This window comes from Solea solea, chromosome 12 (assembly GCF_958295425.1).
Source record: "Solea solea chromosome 12, fSolSol10.1, whole genome shotgun sequence".
Lineage (NCBI taxonomy): Eukaryota > Metazoa > Chordata > Actinopteri > Pleuronectiformes > Soleidae > Solea > Solea solea.
Genome location: NC_081145.1, coordinates 868,245 through 887,500, shown reverse-complemented (window position 1 = coordinate 887,500; position 19,256 = coordinate 868,245). Strand labels below are relative to the sequence as shown.

Genomic DNA, 19,256 nt, shown 5'->3' with positions numbered 1-19,256 from the left:
GAGACCGAGTCATGGCTGCTCTGAGGCAAACATGACGTGATGTTGGTGTTTCACGCTCTGTCGTCTTCACGTCTGCGTCCTTCATCACTGTCGTCCCATCAGAAAAGCATTTATCTGAGAATGTTTTCTACTTTCTACTAGAAATCAGGTTTGAGATTTTCTGACGTTTTCTGGACCAAACTAAATGAATCGATAATGAAAACAATCTTTAGTCGCTTGTTCCTTCTGCGATTTGTTTCACGGTGGGCGGTTTCCATGACAACAACCCCTACCTAAAGATTTCTGGTAGAATTTGAGCGCAGGAGCGGCTGCACCTGCTGCACACACACACACACACACACACACACACACTCTCTCTCATGGAAGAGCCTGAAGCCTGGATCTGGATCCTAGAAGGAGCGGAGTACGGGAGTTCAAAGCGTTATCAAGCTCCAAACGTCTTTTCATCATGTTTTAGAAACAAGCGTTCGCACTAATCCCCCAATAATCTCTGCAGGAGAACTGTGGCGATAAGACGCCGCCACCCACGGCTCCTCAGACACTCTTTAGGTTTAGTCTCTCTCTCTCTCTCGCTCTCTCTCTCTCTCGTTTACTCACTCACTCACTCACTCACTCACTGGTGGAAGGACGAGTGAAGGTGATCATCCTCTGTCTCTTGTTGTTTCCACGGTGATTCTGAGTGGGTTTGTTTACGAGTGGATTCTGATCTTTCTCTTTTATCTGGATCATCAACAGTGTTTCTGTCGCTCGCCCGCTCGCTCGCTCGCTCTCCTCCGCCCATCAAATTAGAATATTAATTAAAACGCTGCTCCGACACAAGATGACAAACTGATGATTAGGCCGAGTGCCGACGAACCTTCAGTGCCGCTGCGCTGGATCGTGTTTTTAAACCTGGGAAACACGATGTTCCTGATAGTTTTGACCGCGAGCTCAGATTAGTGAGCTTTGATTCCACGGAACGATGAGAAATCACACAAACCAGCGTTTGACGGCCACTTTTACAAGGAATATGACCAAGTTTTGACACAAAAGTTTACAATGTGTATCATTATTGTTGTTTCCCATTTTACACAATGTTACTTCCCCCCAAATTAAGAATTTTACCCCGTTACGGTAACAAAAAAATGCATTACTTAAAAAATATGACAAACTTTCAAAAAAAATTAGAAATACATTTAACAAAATGTGCTAATATTATAATCGTGAATATACCTACAAACAAAAATGCAATAATAAAAATGATGTTGGTGTGAAAATGGTTAAAAGAAATCTATTTTTTTTACAAAGAAATGTAAGAAAAAGACATATTTTTTTTACGCGACGCAAATGTAACAAAATGTTTGCAATGACTTTTCTTCCAAATGCACGGCCTAAACTTTTATAAAATATGATCTTGTCACAAAATAATGACATTAAAAAAATGAATTTACACATTTTACACACAAAAACTAAATGTTGTCACTTTACAAAAAATTTAAGTTTGTGTCACTGAGGTAAATGTAACTGTGTGAAGACAAATGTGTATCACTTTATCACTTTATTTATCGTCACTCTATCGTCACTCTATCCTCACTCTATCATCACACTGTCATCACTCTATCGTCACACTGTCATCACTCTATCATCACTCTATCCTCACTCTATCCTCACTCTATCATCACACTGTCATCACTCTATCGTCACACTGTCATCACTCTATCATCACACTGTCATCACTCTATCGTCACACTGTCATCACTCTATCGTCACTCTATCCTCACTCTATCATCACACTGTCATCACTCTATCGTCACACTGTCATCACTCTATCGTCACTCTATCGTCACTCTATCATCACTCTATCATCACTCTATCCTCACTCTATCCTCACTCTATCATCACACTGTCATCACTCTATCGTCACACTGTCATCACTCTATCGTCACTCTATCCTCACTCTATCGTCACACTGTCATCACTCTATCTTCACTCTATCGTCACTCTATCGCCACTCTATCGTCACACTGTCATCACTCTATCGTCACTCTATCGTCACTCTATCATCACTCTATCCTCACACTGTCATCACTCTATCCTCACTCTATCGTCACACTGTCATCACTCTATCTTCACTCTATCCTCACTCTATCATCACACTGTCATCACTCTATCCTCACTCTATCCTCACTCTATCATCACACTGTCATCACTCTATCGTCACACTGTCATCACTCTATCCTCACTCTATCGTCACACTGTCATCACTCTATCCTCACTCTATCCTCACTCTATCATCACACTGTCATCACTCTATCGTCACACTGTCATCACTCTATCCTCACTCTATCGTCACACTGTCATCACTCTATCATCACTCTATCCCAGGGGTCGGGAACCTTTTTGACTCAGAGAGCCATGAAAGCAAAATATTTGGAAATGTATTTCAGTGAGAGCCATATAATTTTTAAGACTTTAAGACTGAATTTAACTAAATGTGAGTATAATAAGCCTCTGAATGTATTCTTTTTAATAATGTTGTTTTAATACTCACCATTAATGCGACTTCTGGTGCTGCATGGATTTGCTGATGGCTTTGTAGTCTGGTTGGTACTTGGTGAGGTTAAGCTTCATGCAGGCGTTGAGGCTTTCATCCGTTAAACGTGATCGTAAGTTGGACTTGATGTTTTTAAGATGTGAAAATGACTGCTCACATGAATACGTAGATCCAAACATGGTCAATACAGCAATACTCACACGCTTCAGTGTGTCGTATATGACAGGAAGTGCGTTCCAAGTTTTGATAATCAGCTGGTCTTCGGGTTGAAGTTTTTTCATTTCTGTCCACATGTGCTTGCTCGCCAACTCCGCTTTCTGTCGTGCGATTCTTTCCAAATCATCATTCAGTGACTTGAACTTATTCACCCACATGTCTGAGGCCTTCAGGTCAGCCACTTCTGCTTCAAAATCTCTGAGGGAGACATCAGGAATGTAACAAGGTCGGCTGTGTTCAGTGAACACACGTTTGGATGGGTGATGAACTTAAAAAGACGAGTGTGCTCACGAAATTCTCCAAAGCGTGCTTTGAACGACTGTAGGTAGGACTGTAGCTGGTGGAGATCAAAGTTTTGAGTGGGCTCACTTGCCGTGCATGCATCTTTAAATTGTCTCAGTTTTTCATAATGTAGTAAACGACCTGTTTCAAGATCCATGATAAAGAGCTCCAGCTTGTTTTCAAAAGCAAACACGGCGTGTTGAAGGGATAACACTGTATTTCCAATGCCTTGCATTTTCACGTTGAGCTGGTTCAGATGTTCAGTCATATCCACGAGATAGTAAAACTTGAGGAGCCACTCGGTTTCGGCTAGCTCAGGATGCTCGATGCCTTTCATTTCAAGGAAAGTCCGGATTTCGTTCAGGCAAGCCGCAAAACGGCTGAGCACCTTCCCTCTTGACAACCAACGCACATTGCTGTGCAAAAGCAGACGGTGATAGTTATTTCCAACTTCATCCAGCAGTGTTTTAAACTGGCGATCATTTAAGGCTCGGGCAACAATAAAGTTGATCACACGAATGACCAGCGACATCACTTCGCCAAGCTGCCTGTCACACATCTGAGCACAAAGTGCCTCCTGGTGTAGAATGCAATGGAAACTTAGGATGGGTCTATTTTCATGTTCACGGAGAAGCGCCACAAATCCTTTGTTTTTCCCCAGCATACACGGAGCACCATCAGTACACACTGAGAGAAGTTTATCCATAGGCAGATTTTTTCATGAGCAAACTCCATGAAAGACTTGAATAAATCTTCACCTTTTATTGGCAGAACAGCAAGACTTTCTTCACGCAGTGTGTCACCAGCAGCATCTCTTGCAATCACACTGAACTGCGACAAATGACTTACGTCTGTTGACTCATCCAAAGCCAGGGAAAAGAACGGCGCTGCATTTATGTCCTTCACTTGCGTTTCCTCCACTTGGTTTGCCATCATGATGCTACGATCATGAACAGTTCTTGCCGACAGAGGCATGTCTTGTATCCGTTTGATTATCTTGTCTTTGTTCGGAAGATCATCAAAAAGTTCCTTGGCTACATCCAGCATGAACGTTTTAGCATACTCGCCATCTGTGAATGGTTTTCCGTTCCTCACTATTGCTAAAGATCCAGCAAAACTAGCGGAATTATAGTCACCTTGCCGGGTCCATAGGCGGAGTTGCCGCTGGCTAGCTTGCACCCTGCTCAGTAGCTCTTGGCACGCTTTCTTCCTGCTGTCTCCCGCAGGGTATTTTGATGCAAAGGTAGCATGGGGTGTGTCCAAGTGCCACTTTACATTCGACCGCTTCATTGATGCGATTTTGTCATTGCAAATTAGGCACACCGCAGTCGTCACTCTATCGTCACTCTTTCATCACTCTATCAACTCTCTGTCATCACTCTGTCCTCACTATCGTCACTATCACTCTGTCATCACTGTGTCATCACTCTATCATCACTCTATCCTCACTCTATCATCACTCTATCATCACTCTATTGTCACTCTGTCGTCACTATATCCTCACTCTATCATCACTCTATTGTCACTCTTTCGTCACTCTATCAACTCTCTGTCATCACTCTGTCCTCACTATCGTCACTATCACTCTGTCATCACTCTGTCGTCACTGTGTCATCACTCTATCATCACTCTGTCGTCACTGTGTCATCACTCTATCATCACTCTATCGTCACTCTATCATCACTCTATTGTCACTCTTTCGTCACTCTGTCATCACTCTATTGTCACTATCACTCTGTCGTCACTCTAACATCACTCCGTCGTCACTATATCCCCACTCTATCATCCCTCTATCCTCACTCGATCATCACTCTATCCTCACTCTATCACCACTCTATCCTCCCTGTATCATCACTCTATTGTCACTCTTTCGTAACTCTTATCATCACTCTATCGTCACTATCAACTCTCTGTCGTCACTCTGTCATCACTCTATTGTCACTATCACTCTGTCGTCACTCTAACATCACTCTATCGTCACACTGTCATCACTCTATCGTCACTCTATCATCACTCTGTCGTCACTCTATCATCCCTCTGTCGTCGCTCTGTCATCACTCTATCGTCACTATATCCTCACTGTATCATCACTCTATTGTCACTCTTTCGTCACTCTTATCATCACTCTATCGTCACTCTATCAACTCTCTGTTGTCACTCTATCGTCACTCTTATCATCACTCTATCGTCACTCTATCAACTCTCTGTTGTCACTCTGTCATCACTCTATCGTCACTATCACTCTGTCGTCACTCTAACATCACTCTATCGTCACTCTGTCATTACTCTATCGTCACTCTATCATCACTCTGTCATCACTCTATCATCACTCTATTGTCACTCTATCATCACTCTATCATCCTCTTCCTCCGTTCTTCCCTTCTCTCTCTTCTCTGCACCGTGTCTTTCCTTTTCTTTCATCCAACTCTCATTCCTGTCTGACCCTCCCTCTCCCTCCATCTATCCCATCTCCCCCACCTCTCTCTCTCTCTCTCTCTCTCTCTCTGGTTGTCTCTATCTCTCAGCCACAGGAAATGGTTTCCTCTCAGACGCAGGTTTTTACTCACTGTCCCAAACAAAGAGGTCACTGTGATCCTCCAAAATACAAAGAAAAGGAAGAAAGATACAAATCTGAAACCTGCTCTCATCCGCCACACACACACACACCCCCACACACTCGCACGCACCCCCCCCCCACACACACACACACACACACATTCACACTCACACTCACGCACTTACACACACACACACACACTATCTTTCTCTCTCACACACGCACTCACATACACACACACACACACTCTCTCACATACAAACACACGCACACACACACTCTCTCTCTCTCACAAACACACACGCACACAACAACATACAGTCCTTGTCATTTATGTTGAACTGCCACAAACATTGCACAGTTTTGTTAAACTTTTTTGTTAAATTCTGTTTTTGTAACTTTAGATTTTTGTCAAATGACTGTCTTTGATCTTTCTTTACGTTTCTTTGTAACATTGCAGTATTTTTGTCACGTGACCGTCTTTGAAATGTCTTTTTTTTTGTAACATCGCAGTATTTTTGTCACGTGACTGTCTTTGATCTTTATGTTTTTTTATAACATCACAGCATGTTTGTCAAGTTTTTGATGTGATGTCATTTTTGTAACATAGTGACACTTATATTTTTGGGTACATAATTTTTATGACACTTTGAAATTTCTTTATTTCTTTGTAACATCGCAGTATTTTTTTCACATGACCGTCTTTGTAATTTCTTTGTTTCTCTGTAACATCGCAGTATTTTTGTCACATGACCATCTTTGATCTTTCTTTAACTTTCTTTGTAACATCGCAGTACTTTTGTCACGTGACCGTCTTTGAAATTTCTTTGTTTCTTTGTAACATCGCCGTATTTTTGTCACATGACCGTCTTTGATCTTTCTTTACATTTCTTTGTAACATCGCAGTATTTTTGTCACATGACCATCTTTGATCTTTCTTTAACTTTCTTTGTAACATCGCAGTACTTTTGTCACATGACCGTCTTTGATCTTTCTTTACATTTCTTCGTGACATCGCAGTATTTTTGTCAGGTAACCATCTTTGAAATTTCTTTGTAACATCCCCGTATTTTTGTCACATGACCGTCTTTGATCTTTCTTTACATTTCTTTGTAACATCGCAGTATTTTTGTCCCATGACCATCTTTGATCTTTCTTTAACTTTCTTTGTAACATCGCAGTACTTTTGTCACGTGACCGTCTTTGATCTTTCTTTACATTTCTTTGTAACATCGCAGTATTTTTGTCGGGTGACCGTCTTTGAAATTTCTTTGTTTCTTTGTAACATTGCAGTATTTTTGTCACATGACCGTCTTTGATCTTTCTTTACGTTTTTTGTAACATTGCAGTATTTTTGTCACATGAACGTCTTTGATCTTTCATTACCTTTCTTTGTAACGTCGCAGTATTTTTGTTATGTGACTGTCTTTGATATTTCTTTACATTTTTTTATAACATCACAGTATTTTTGTTACGTGACTGTCTTTGAGGGCCACACGGTGGTGTAGTGGTTAGCACTCTCGCCTTGCAGCGAGAAGACCCGGGTTCGAGCCCCGGTTGGAACAAGGGCCTTTCTGCATGGAGTTTGCATGTTCTCCCCGTGTGTGCGTGGGTTCTCTCCGGGTACTCCGGCTTCCTCCCACAGTCCAAAAACATGCAATGTGGGGATAGGTAAATTGGACACTCCAAATTGACCATAGGAGTGAGTGTGAGAGTGAATGGTTGTTTGTCTCTATCTGTGTGTGGCCCTGCGTTGGACTGGCGAACTGTCCAGGGTGTACCCCGCCTATCGCCCGATGTAGCTGAGATTGGCACAGCACCCCCCGCGACCCTCTGGTTGAGGATAAAGCGGTAGATGATGACTGACTGACTGACTGACTGTCTTTGATCTTTCTTTACGTTTTTTAAAGCATCACAGTATGTTTGTCAAGTTTTTGATGTCATGTCATTTTTGTAACATAATGACACTTATATTTTTATATCATATATATATAAATATATATATATGATATATATTTTATATCATTTTTATGACACTTTGTTACATTTTTGGACGATGTCTTTTTGTAAAATTGCAACATTTTTGTCAGGGTTAGGGTTTAAATCTAGATTACGTCAATTTGTGTGCAACCTTTAAACATTTAGTGAAATAGTTTGGTGATTTAATATTTGTGTGTGTGTGTGTGTGAGTACAGTAAATTATACATTAAATTCCCTGCTTCACTTATCACATGACTGAGTGTGTGTGTGTGTGTGTGTGTGTGTGTTTGTGTATGTGTGGGGTTGAGTGAGTGACTGTGTGTGGGGTTGAGTGTGTGTGTGTGTGTGTGGGGTTGAGTGAGTGAGTGTTTGATGAGCTGCATGTAAATGTAAAAAAGTGAAAATACTTAAAACGGGGCAGAGATAAGAGATTTGAAAATGAGGCTCTTGGAAAGCAGCTCCTGAACTGAAGCAGATGAGACTCAGAGATACACGACGAGGTTCCTCCTCCTCCTCCTGCTGCAGATGACAGTCAGATGCAGATACCAGGAGGAAGTCGCTGCCACTGAGTGATGAACACCTCCTCCCTTTGTCTCCTGCTGCCTTCATCTTCCTCCTCCTTCTCCTTCTTCTTCTCTCACATTTCATCTTTTGTCTCTAATATTCTGGTCGTTTCCTTCCTTCCTACGTTTCTATCAGTGTTTTTCCCTCTCTCTCTCTCTCTCTCTCTCTCTCTCTCTCTCTCTCTCTCTCTCTCTCTCTCTCTCTCTCTCTCTCTCTCTCCCTCCCTCCCTCCCTCCCTCTCTCTCTCTCTTTTTGATGGTCCTGGTCCTGTGGTGAGTTTACACAGAGAGAGAGCAGAGATAGAATCACATCTGATAGAGGGAGTCGACTCTGGACAAAAAGAAACAACAACAACAACAACACAGTTGTGTTTGCCTCCCACCTACAGAGCCGTGCTTCTGTCAATCAAAGCTGTTCTCAAGGCACGGCTCATAAAATCAACGACGTCTACGTCACATGATCACGTCTTTATCTCACTGTGAGACAGACGTTTGTAAAACCACTCACTCTCCCACACCAAAGTCCACAGATTTGTGTGTGTACGTGCGTGTGTGTGTACGTGCGTGCGTGTGTGTGCGTTTGTGTACGTGTGTGTGTGTGCGTGCGTGCGTGTGTGTGTACGTGCGTGCGTGTGTGTGTGTTTGTACGTGCGTGCGTGTGTGTACTTGTGTGTGTGTGTACGTGCGTGCGTGTGTGTGTGTGTACGTGCGTGTGTGTGTGTGTGTACGTGCATGTGTGTGTGTGTGCGTGCGTGCGTACGTGTGTGTGTACGTGTGTGCGTGTGTGTGTGTGTGTACGTGCGTGCGTGTGTGTGCGTGCGTGCGTGTGTGTGTGTACGTGCGTGCGTGTGTGTACGTGTGTGTGTGCGTGTGTGTGCGTGCGTGCGTGCGTGTGTGTGCGTGCGTGTGTGTGCGTGCGTGTGTGTGTGTGTACGTGCGTGCGTGTGTGTGTGTGTGTGTGTACGTGCGTGCGTGTGTGTACGTGTGTGTGTGCGTGTGTGTACGTGTGTGTGCGTGCGTGTGTGTGCGTGCATGTGTGTGTGTGTGTACGTGTGTGTACGTGTGTGTACGTGTGTGTGTGTGTGTGTGTGTGTGTGTGTGTGTACGTGTGTGTGTGTACGTGTGTGTGTGTGTGTGCGTGCGTGCGTGCGTGTGTGTGTGTGTGTGTGTGTGTGTGTGTGTGTGTGTGTGTACGTGCGTGCGTGCGTGCATGTGTGTGTGTGTGTGTACGTGCGTGCGTGTGTGTACGTGTGTGTGTGTGCGTGTGTGTACGTGTGTGTGTGTGTGTAATGATCAGTACTCAGAGCTCAGACGGCTCCAGCTTCAGGTTACAAATTAAAACAAAAGCAGTCGTATCTGCTCATCATGACTTCTCCATGAAACATGATCTTCTCTGCCTTGGTCTTCACTTCACAGCAGACGCTTCCTTCCTTCCTACCTTCCTTCCTTCCTTCTTTCCTTCTCTCCTTCCTTCCTTCCTTGGTGTTTCCTGACAAACGATGAACGTCACAGATGTAAACATACAAACACAACAAACTGTCCATCCCGAGCAGAAGAACGTTTCATTTGTTTCAGTTTCGAGAGGATCAGACGTTTGAATAAGGTTCCGATCAGTCCTGATAGGTGATTGATTTAAAACGGAATCACTAGGACTGTATGTTGTTCCATCACGAGGTCCTCACACCGTGGATCCACGTAAAAACACCAAATAATTACAAAAACAAGAAGATACCAGAAAATAATCAAGTGCAAACATCTACGTCACATGATCACGTCTTTGTCTCACTGTGGGACAGATGTTTATGAACCACTCACTCTCCCACACCAAAGCCCAGAGAGAAAATCAGTGATTTTAGTGTGTGTGTGTGTGTGTGTCCGTGTCTCTGTGTCCGTGTGTGTGTGTGTGTGTCCGTGTGTGTCTCTGTGTGTGTTTGTGTGTCTCTCTGTGTGTGTGTGTGTGTGGGTCCGCGTGTGTGTCTGTGTGTGTGTGTGTGTGTGTGTGTGTGTGTCCGTGTCTGTGTGTGTGTGTGTGTGTGTGGGTCCGTGTGTGTGTGTGACTAATGCTGGATTTTCAGTGTTTAATTCAGATGCAGATTAAAATCGTACATTTTTTCATGTAATAAAATGACACTGGAGGATTGTGTGTGTTTGTCTGTGTGTGTGTGTGTGTGTGTGTGTGTGTGTGTGTGTGTGTTCTCTCTAATAAAGAACTGGTTCTGGCAGCAGAACCAGGTTGTTGGCAGTTTATTACAGATGGAAATAAAGCAGGTCAGATACTCGTTAGTCCAAAGCTGTTGTGAGTGTGTGCGCGCGTGTGTGTGTGCGCGTGCATGTGTGTGTGTTTTGTTGTTGTTGGTTTTTTTTGGCCAAATACGTAAAATAAAAATATAAAAGTGCCAGTTTTCTTTCCACTGCTCATGTTTGTCTTGTGTTTTTGTCCCACTCTTCTTGGCGTCTTTGAACGCAGCACTGCTGATAACACACAGGAATAATAATCAGTGTAAAAGTACAATAGACGGCAATAACAGGGAAATTACAATTCGATGACTAAGAACTGATTAGGCTTTAAAGATATATGTGTGTTTTACAATGGCTGCCGCTGGTCATGCCTTTCCTGGATTATTTCATTCTTTCAGATTAAACTTTACATCAAATGGTTTTTTTTTTTTAAAAAAAGACAGAAAAAGAAGATGAAAATGTTTCTTTCTTTGTTAAACATAAACAATGTGTGCACCTGAATGCATCGCTGGGGTGATGAACTTTGATTGGCAGCTCAGTTGGTCTGTTGTGAGTGAGGGGCTGCTGTCCCCTGGTGGACAGAAGACGATACTGCACGTCATGTTATATGCACTATTTATAGTTTATGAACTAAATGTTTAGAATGTGAAATAAAGTTTTCATGACTCAGCAACTTTTTCAACTTTCTGGGAACAAAAATATGTTCTTTTTAATAACTGGCCCATTATTATTGTAGCTATTCATGTGTGTGTGTGTGTGTGCGTGCGCATGCGTGTGTGTGTGCGTGCGCGTGCGTGTGTGTGTGTGTGTGTGTGGACACATGGAATAACTATGTGTCTTGGGAGTGATTGTCAGAGGAAATGATCCTGGACTCTCTTGGACAAAGACAAGATTGTACACTGTCCTCTCTCTTTGTCCACTCTGTATCTGATTATGAGTGTGAACAGCCTGTCCTCATCACATCTTCTTCTCCTCTCTCCCCCTCTCTCTCTCTCCTCCTCTTTCTTCTACATTATATTTTCTACGTTGCTTTGTTCGGCCTGTGTTGCTCCCTTCATTTCCTCATTTCCATCTGGGCTTGTAATCGTCCTCTGCTCACACACACACACGCACACACACACACACGCACACACACGCGCACACACGCACACACACACACGCACACACACACACACACGCGCACACACACACACACACACACACACACGCGCACACACACACACGCACACACACACACACACACACACACACACGCACACACACACACGCACACACACAGTTGTTGATCGGCTGCCTCCATCACTAAGTTCAAACGTCTGACAATGTTGGCAGCCGTGTTTTCACTCACACACACACCTGCTTCTCACCACAGGGGGGCGCTCACAGCAAAGTGGAAAATATAATCACACATGTCAAACTTGAAAAAAACTGAGTGTGTTGCCATGGCGACGGGGATGAACCTTGTGTGTTGACCGTGTGTTTGCAGAAGCCCACGTTCACTCTGGTGTGTGAAGATCCAGACTGCTGGATCCGGCGGCTACCTCTGACCTTTGACCCCTCCACTGCCAACTGCACCGTCTACAGCCGAGGTGAGTTTCCCTCATGACGTCATCACGGCTGACATCACGGCTTTCTTCACTTGAGTCAAAATGACTCTGATATACACACACACACACACACAGACACACACACACACACACCGAGTCAAACACCTTCTAATTTCACCATATCTCTCTTCTGTGACCGTTGCCAGGCGACAAGCTGTTCTGTAAAGTGACCCGGGAGCTCGCCAGCGGTGAGGAACTCCTGGCGTCTCTGTTGGCCGCTCAGGGCTCCTCCCCTCCTCCGCTCAGCCTCGTCACCCATCAGAAGCAGCCTGTGGTGAAGGAGGAGGCGCTGCCGTACCCGGCGGCGCTGCACTCAGACATTCAGCTCCTCCCACAGCAAGCCGGCATGGCCGCCATCCTGGCAACGGCCGTGGTCAACAGTGAGTGTGTCAAACCATCAAAGGTTTTTACTGTGTCGTGTTTAAAAAGTGGAATTCTTTGTTTGGACACAAGATGGCACTGTGGCTCTTTGAGTATTTTCCCACTTGCCTTTGCTGCATAGTCTCTCTCACACACACACACACACACACACACACACACACACACACACATACACACTGTTAAAATAAAAAGTAGTAATCAGATTAAAAAAAAAAAGTTGTGTCGTTCCTGTGGAATCTCTGTTGCCTTGGATACACATCGATTTGGAGTGTGTGTGTGTGTGTGGTCTGTCATAAACACTGACCTTGTCAGGACCAGTCCTCCTCATGGAGATCTAAACCTGGTCCTAATGAGGTAGAACCTCATTTCTGAGGAACTGGTTAAGGTTATTCATAAGGCTTTGTTTAGTGTGTGGGTGTGTGTGTGTGTGTGTGTGTGTGTGTGTGTGTGTGTGACCATTTAAATGACATGAAACTTAGCCCCACCCACCCCTGCTGATGTGTGGTGGTGTCTCTGACTGTCCACTGTCCTCGTCCACAGAGGACATCTTCCCGTGTAAGGACTGTGGGATCTGGTTCCGCAGTGAGAGGAACCTGCAGGCTCACCTCATGTATTACTGTGCCAGCCGGCAGAAGCAGCCGGCCGCCGCCTCCTCGCCGCCGCAGGACAAAGCCAAGGAGTCGTACCCCAACGAACGCATCTGCCCGTTTCCCCAGTGCAACAAGAGCTGCCCCAGTGCCAGCTCCCTGGAGATCCACATGCGCACACACAGTGGTGAGAGCAGGAGTAACATCCTCCTCCTCCTCCTCCTCCTCATCATCGTCAGGGTCACATGCTAAACATCTCTCTCTCTGTCACACAGGTGAACGTCCGTTCGTCTGTCATATCTGTATGTCAGCCTTCACCACCAAAGCCAACTGTGAGCGCCACCTAAAGGTGCACACGGACACGCTCAACGGCCTGTGTCACGGCTGCGGCTTCGTCTCCACGACGAGAGACATTCTCTATAGTCACCTGGTCACCAGTCACATGATCTGCCAGCCTGGCTCTCGCAGTGAGGTCTACTCACCAGGACCAGGACTTCCCAAACTGCCGCTGTCCACCGGTGAGCGACTTCTGCCTGCTCGTGTCCAAATGAGCTGATGTGGTAACACAACAGAGCTCTCTATTACAAACATACAACCTACATACGTCATCCGGATCATTGGTCTGATTGGTTGTAGGTCTATCTCGTTGCGTCAGATTTCCCGAAAGTTGGAGGAGACTACACCCTTTCCGGACTGCATCTCAATCTCAAATGAAGTTTCAGAGCGTAACATGTTAGAATAAGTTCCTACATGACCAGTAAACTCATGATCTTTGTGTCCGCAGGTCTCAGTCCAGGAGACTCCGGTGTGGTGCTCAAGTGTCAAGTGTGCGGCCATAACTGTGACTCCCCTGCTCAGCTGCAGCAGCACGTACGAACCCACCTAGAGGTCAGAGTCCCGGCTGAAAGAAGCCCCACCCCTCGCCAAATCACCCCATCGTTGGTCGACGCCCCCCAGCTCCAGCTATCTCCTCACGATAGGGAGCCACTCGCCTGTGTCCCAAAGCCTGACTCGTCCAGCCCAGGTGCTAACGGCAGCGCAGCCACACCCCAGGACTACAGTCCTCTGGATACAGTAACCACCGATCTAAAGATCAAAGAGGAGCCACATTCAGACTCTGAAATACAGGAACAGGGAGTAGAGATGAAGGAGGAAGGAGAGGAGGAGGAGGAGGAAGAGGAGGAAGAGGAGGAGGTGGCCGGTGCTGAGGAGCAAGAAGCAAGAAGGAAAACTGAGGAGACACAAACTTCCACCTCATCCGGTCAGACATCAGACTCTTCAAGGAGTCCTGTTGCCACAACCGTAAAGGTAGAACCAACTAGTCCCACTCCTGGTTCTAGCCCTGCCCATGTGGGAGGTGCAGAGTCGGTTCTTCAAGGAGGGGCCGTGTTCTTGCCTCAGTACATGTTCAACCCCGAGGCAGCTATTTTACCCCAGGCCTCAGAAATACTGGCTAAAATGTCGGAGATGGTCCACAGTCGTCTGAAACAGGGTCAAACAGTTCCTCAGAGCAACCTGGCGGCTTTCTTCCCCGCTGGACCTACTGCATCCACGGCCGCAGCCACTCCACCTCACAAAGGCGCCACCTGCTTCGAGTGTGACATCACCTTTAACAACATCAACAACTTTTATGCACATAAGAGGCTCTACTGCTCCAGCAGGCACCAAGTAGAAGGTGCAGCCCCGGCCTCAGTGCCTGGACCGGCGAGGGATGCCACTCCAGCCACGGGTTCTTCCAGTGGGGCACAAGGCTCTTCTGCGTCTCCTCAAGGTGCAGCAGCCAGTAGAGCCGCCTCCGCTTCTCCAGCTGACCCCGACTCTCCCACTGGGATTGGAGCAACAGAATCCAGGAAAGCGGTGGAGGTGAAGACAGAAACCTCAGTGGGGAGAGAGAGAATCTCGTCATCTTCTGAAGGCGAAGGTGGAGGAGCAACTGTGGAAGGAGGAGGCGGAGGAAGAACGAGTGAAGGCAGTCAGAGCCCTGCCAGTGGTTCTGCTGAGGACCAGGAAGATGACCCCAACAGAACCTTCTGCGAGGCCTGCAACATCCGCTTCAGTCGTCATGAGAACTACACTGTTCACAAACGCTTCTACTGTGCGTCACGTCATGACCCATCCAACCATCGATCCGTGCACATGGCCAAGGCCAACACCTCCACAGCCTTTGTTCCTCAGCCCATACGCACACGCAAACGCAAGAAGATGTACGAGATCCACATGGCCAGGAACGAAGCCCTAGCTAATGCTGCGGCAGCAGCTGCAGCCGCAGCCTCTGCCCCGTCTCCCTCTGTTCTTGGCTTGGCAGTGAAGCAGGAACTTTCCCCCGGTGCAGCAGGAACTTCCAGTCCTGAAGGAGACGGTCCTATTGACCTGAGCAAGAGACCCCGTCTGCGAGAGGTTCCGCGACCCAGTGGTAGCGCTGTCCTCCCGGCCCTGCCTCTCACAGACTATCACAAATGCACCGCCTGCAGCATAAGCTTCAACAGCATCGAGAACTACCTGGCTCATAAAACCTACTACTGCCCCGCCACCACACTCCAGCCTCACACCTTGGAGCAGCTTCACAGGCTCAAGAGATCGGCCTCTACCTCGCCTAAAACCAGGCCTCAGCAGGAGTGTCAAGATCTCCTGCACCCTGTGGAAGGTAAAGCTCACCCAGCTGAATGGAACCTTCCGACTCAAGCCTCGTCGTCTAGTCCTCAGGCTGTTCCCGCCTCTGATGCCTCGTCTCCTCCTCACACCACCACCACACTTGCAGCCACACCAGGATCTGGAGCCAAAATGGCAGGTGCTGGTTCTCCACAGGTGCTCTGCCCATATTGTCCTTACAAGCCAATCACCTGTGACCTGATGGAGCACTTCAAGACTGCCCACAGCCTTGTCGTAACTGTTCAACCTCCACAGGAGGTTCTGCTGCATCCTGACAGTGGAGTCATCCACAGCCCCAGCCTCAGTCCTGGGGATGGAGCTCCTGCTCCTGCTCCTGCTGCTGCTGCAACATTTTCCCAAACAACCACCAACAGTGATCCTGGAACTGTATCCCTGCTCCACAGAGATAGCATCAACGGGCAGGCGAGGAGCGAAACAACTTCCCCAGTTTCTCCACTGGTCCACAGCACTCCGTCACATGGTGGTGGATCACCTTCAGCAGGTTCTCCTCTGCCTGTGTCACCCTCAGCAGCTCCTACTCTGACTTTGTCACCTGTGCCTGGGGTCAAAAGGGAGACGGTGGGATCCTTCCACCTTCCGGAGAAGGCTGTCACTGCCAGTGCCGCGACCCTGGCATCCAACCCCCACACCCCCGCGCCCCAGCCGGTCCCAATCCCCGGCCCTAAAACCACTGTGATCTCACCCCTCCAGAACGGAAACTCCCGCTTCTGCCGGCTGTGCAACATCAAGTTCAGCAGCCTGTCCACATTCATCGCTCACAAGAAGTACTACTGCTCCTCCCACAGCGCCGAGCACGTCAAGTGAGCCGAGCGCTCCTCGTCTTCCTCGTCCCCTTCCATTCGCCCTCCTGAGCGGAGGTTTCCCTTCGCTACGTTCTAATAAGCTCCGACTGTCTCTTTTGTGCCGAGCGTTCCTCACGCCGGTGTGAAAATGGCGCCCGGCCAGCGTGACTCTGAATGACAATGAATGACTGTTACTCAGTGGGCGTGGCCTGATGCCCGGCTGCTCCAGAGCAGGATCAGCAGGCGGTGTTACATGTTGCTCCTCCTATGGGTCAAAGTTGGTAGTACACTAAGAGCTGCGACGGATGCTACCCGCCCTCACTGCTGCCCCCTAACTGTCTCCATACTCAACATCCACCGCTCCCAGTAATGTGTTGCATTATGGGACATTAAACTGTGTCTGTTCATGATGGTAGTAAATAGATTCTGACTGTAGGGGGCGTGTTTCACAGATGATCGTACAGTTGCGATGATTTTAACAAGGCTGAGGCGCCATTTTCTCTCGATCGCTGTGCGGAGAAAACGACGATGTCTGTAAAAAAAATCTGATGCTTTTTGTTTCAACACTGGCTCTTTTTTTTTCCTCTTGTTTTTAGCTGAAAAACAAACATGTGTTATCACAATGTTACCAATTACTGAAGGATAAAGTTTTTTAAAAAATGACACATTTTTTTGTTTTCAAATTTTTATTAATTTCTCTTTTAAAATGTTTAGGGAGAGAAAAAAAATGTGAAATATTTATCTTTTAGTCCTCACTGATTTCATGTCAACAGAAAACTACCTACGGAGCGTCTGAGAGTGTTTGTATTTTTTATTTGTATATTTTTCATACTGTCAGAAGGAAGTGTGCCGAGTTGCTGAAGTTTATTTTCTAACTGAAGATATCGGGAAATCTTCTCACACTAACCGCTCGAGTCACGCGTGTCTGTGTTGTCGTCGCAGAGTTCAGGGTCAGATTACCAATCTTTGAGTCAGGGGAGAATTCAACGTCGCCCCCCAGAGGTGAATGAAATACCACAAAACAAAAATGTATGTCAGGATAAAGCAAAATCAAAAGTCGCGTTTTTCTGCGGACCTTTCAGAAGACGTTATATGCTGGACCTGACAGAAAATGTCGCGTGTGCGGTGACTTTGCGCATTCATTTTACGACGTAAAAAGTTTCGTCTGGATTTTTGCGACTTTCTTTTTCTTTCTTTCTGTTTTGATGATTGTGTTTGTGTCCGGCGATGAAGGCAAAGTCGCAAACAGTCGCACAGAGGAGTAAACAACGCGTTGTGAAATCGTTTACGCTAAGTTTTTTCCCGTGCTGGTTTAGGCGTTGCGATACAGTGTTAGCTAGATCTGTGAAATGGTTTTTCTTTTGTTTGTTTTTTTTGTCCAACATTGAAGTTAAAACAAATTCTCTCACAGAATAAAACAATTTTCACTACAAAAAAAATTATCCACAAACCTTCACGAGTCCACGGTGACGACATTTCGGAGGCTCCACCTCTCGCTCTGCTGCTGTTAGCCTTTTTTTCGGAATGCTAATGTGATTTCAGAAGATCGTTGAACAAAGACACGACTTTTGATATCGTCTTCACACTGGTCCTGTTTATGAGACACGAGCGGATTTTCGCTGGTCTTTTCAAAAATCGCAGTTCTCGTCGCAGAGTTCGGATTTGTTCACTTTGTCTCAGAACAGGTTTCACAGTGGACTGCGTGAGTTCACGAGTCTCACAAGTTGCTTTGAGCCACTAGGGGGCAGAAGAAGCTGCAACGCCATGTGATCACATGCTGAGACAAATGTGATTCTGTTTTATGTCGTTACATTACATGAATCGTCAAGTCCGTGAATTTTCTACCATTTACACTGAGCTTCATCCCTTAAAGGGACAGCGACGCAGCAGGAGGCGGAGTCACATCACCAATGTTGGAGCCGATCATGAATTTTTTTAAATTGCACTGTGTTGTATAAAAATGTGCTGAATGTTCTGTTTCGTAATATATTTATTTAGTTTGACGGCACTTTTTTTCTCCCCCTCGTTCTAAAACGTCAGTTTTTACTTTGAAGGACTTTGAAGACGTTTTCACTCTCGACACTGTTTGAAAAACTTACTTTCTGTTGATTATTTCTGATAAAATCAAATGTTATGTGTCCTTTCATTCTTTTTTTTATTGAATTTCAGTTCCACTACACTCTTGTCCAAACTATGCATGGGAAATAAAATCAAATAAAAAACCTCCTGAGAAACACTGATGACGACTGTGACTCTTCACTCATGTTTTGTGTGAACGCCTACGCTCGCCTCTCGTCGTGTACCTGAACGCACCACAGTCCTTGACTGCAGGAGGTGATTCTTTCAGTGTGTGTGTGTGTGTGTGTTTTCAAGGCTCCTCCAATCAATGACAAAGTGCAAAAAACACAGACAAAATAAAGATACAGAGATATTTGCCTCAACCTCTCCAAACGTTCAACCCGTGTTTGCAGAGGTCTCAAACTCGTGGCGTCGCTGCAGTGAACGTGTTCTTAAACATATCGTAGCCTTAAAACTGATTTTATGAAGTATAATCGGCTCAAGTCACAGGAAAGTGACGTTTGTAAAACCAGTGATTTTAGCAGCAGAGCAGCTGAAGATGTGTTGATGATTCTTTTTCCCTCAGAGAAGTGAGAGGGGATAAAAGAAGAGATGGAGCTCACACCCGTCGCCATGGGCGGGCTATAGGGGGCCGGGCCTGCCGGCCTCCTATAGCCCCCTATTGAGGTACAGCCCCCTATTGAGGTACAGATCTCTTTAAAAAAAAAAAATTTACTTTAATTTTTATATCATATTAGCTAAATAAATGAGTTGATAAATACTAATGTTGCATTCTTTGTCA

The 19,256-nt window shown here is 45.9% G+C and overlaps 1 protein-coding gene across 1 annotated transcript in view; it reads left to right on the top strand.

Annotated features, from left to right (window-relative positions):
• The window catches only part of zfpm1 (zinc finger protein, FOG family member 1), an 89,846-nt gene extending 71,210 nt beyond the window's left edge, over positions 1–18,636 (top strand). The window contains exons 5-9 of the mRNA XM_058646489.1: positions 11,856–11,958; positions 12,123–12,356; positions 12,898–13,131; positions 13,220–13,462; positions 13,729–18,636. Of these exons, the coding sequence (XP_058502472.1) occupies positions 11,856–11,958; positions 12,123–12,356; positions 12,898–13,131; positions 13,220–13,462; positions 13,729–16,418 (3,504 nt within the window). The 3' untranslated portion in view covers positions 16,419–18,636. The remainder of the gene's footprint in view (positions 1–11,855; positions 11,959–12,122; positions 12,357–12,897; positions 13,132–13,219; positions 13,463–13,728) is intronic.
• Positions 18,637–19,256: the final 620 nt, after the last annotated feature.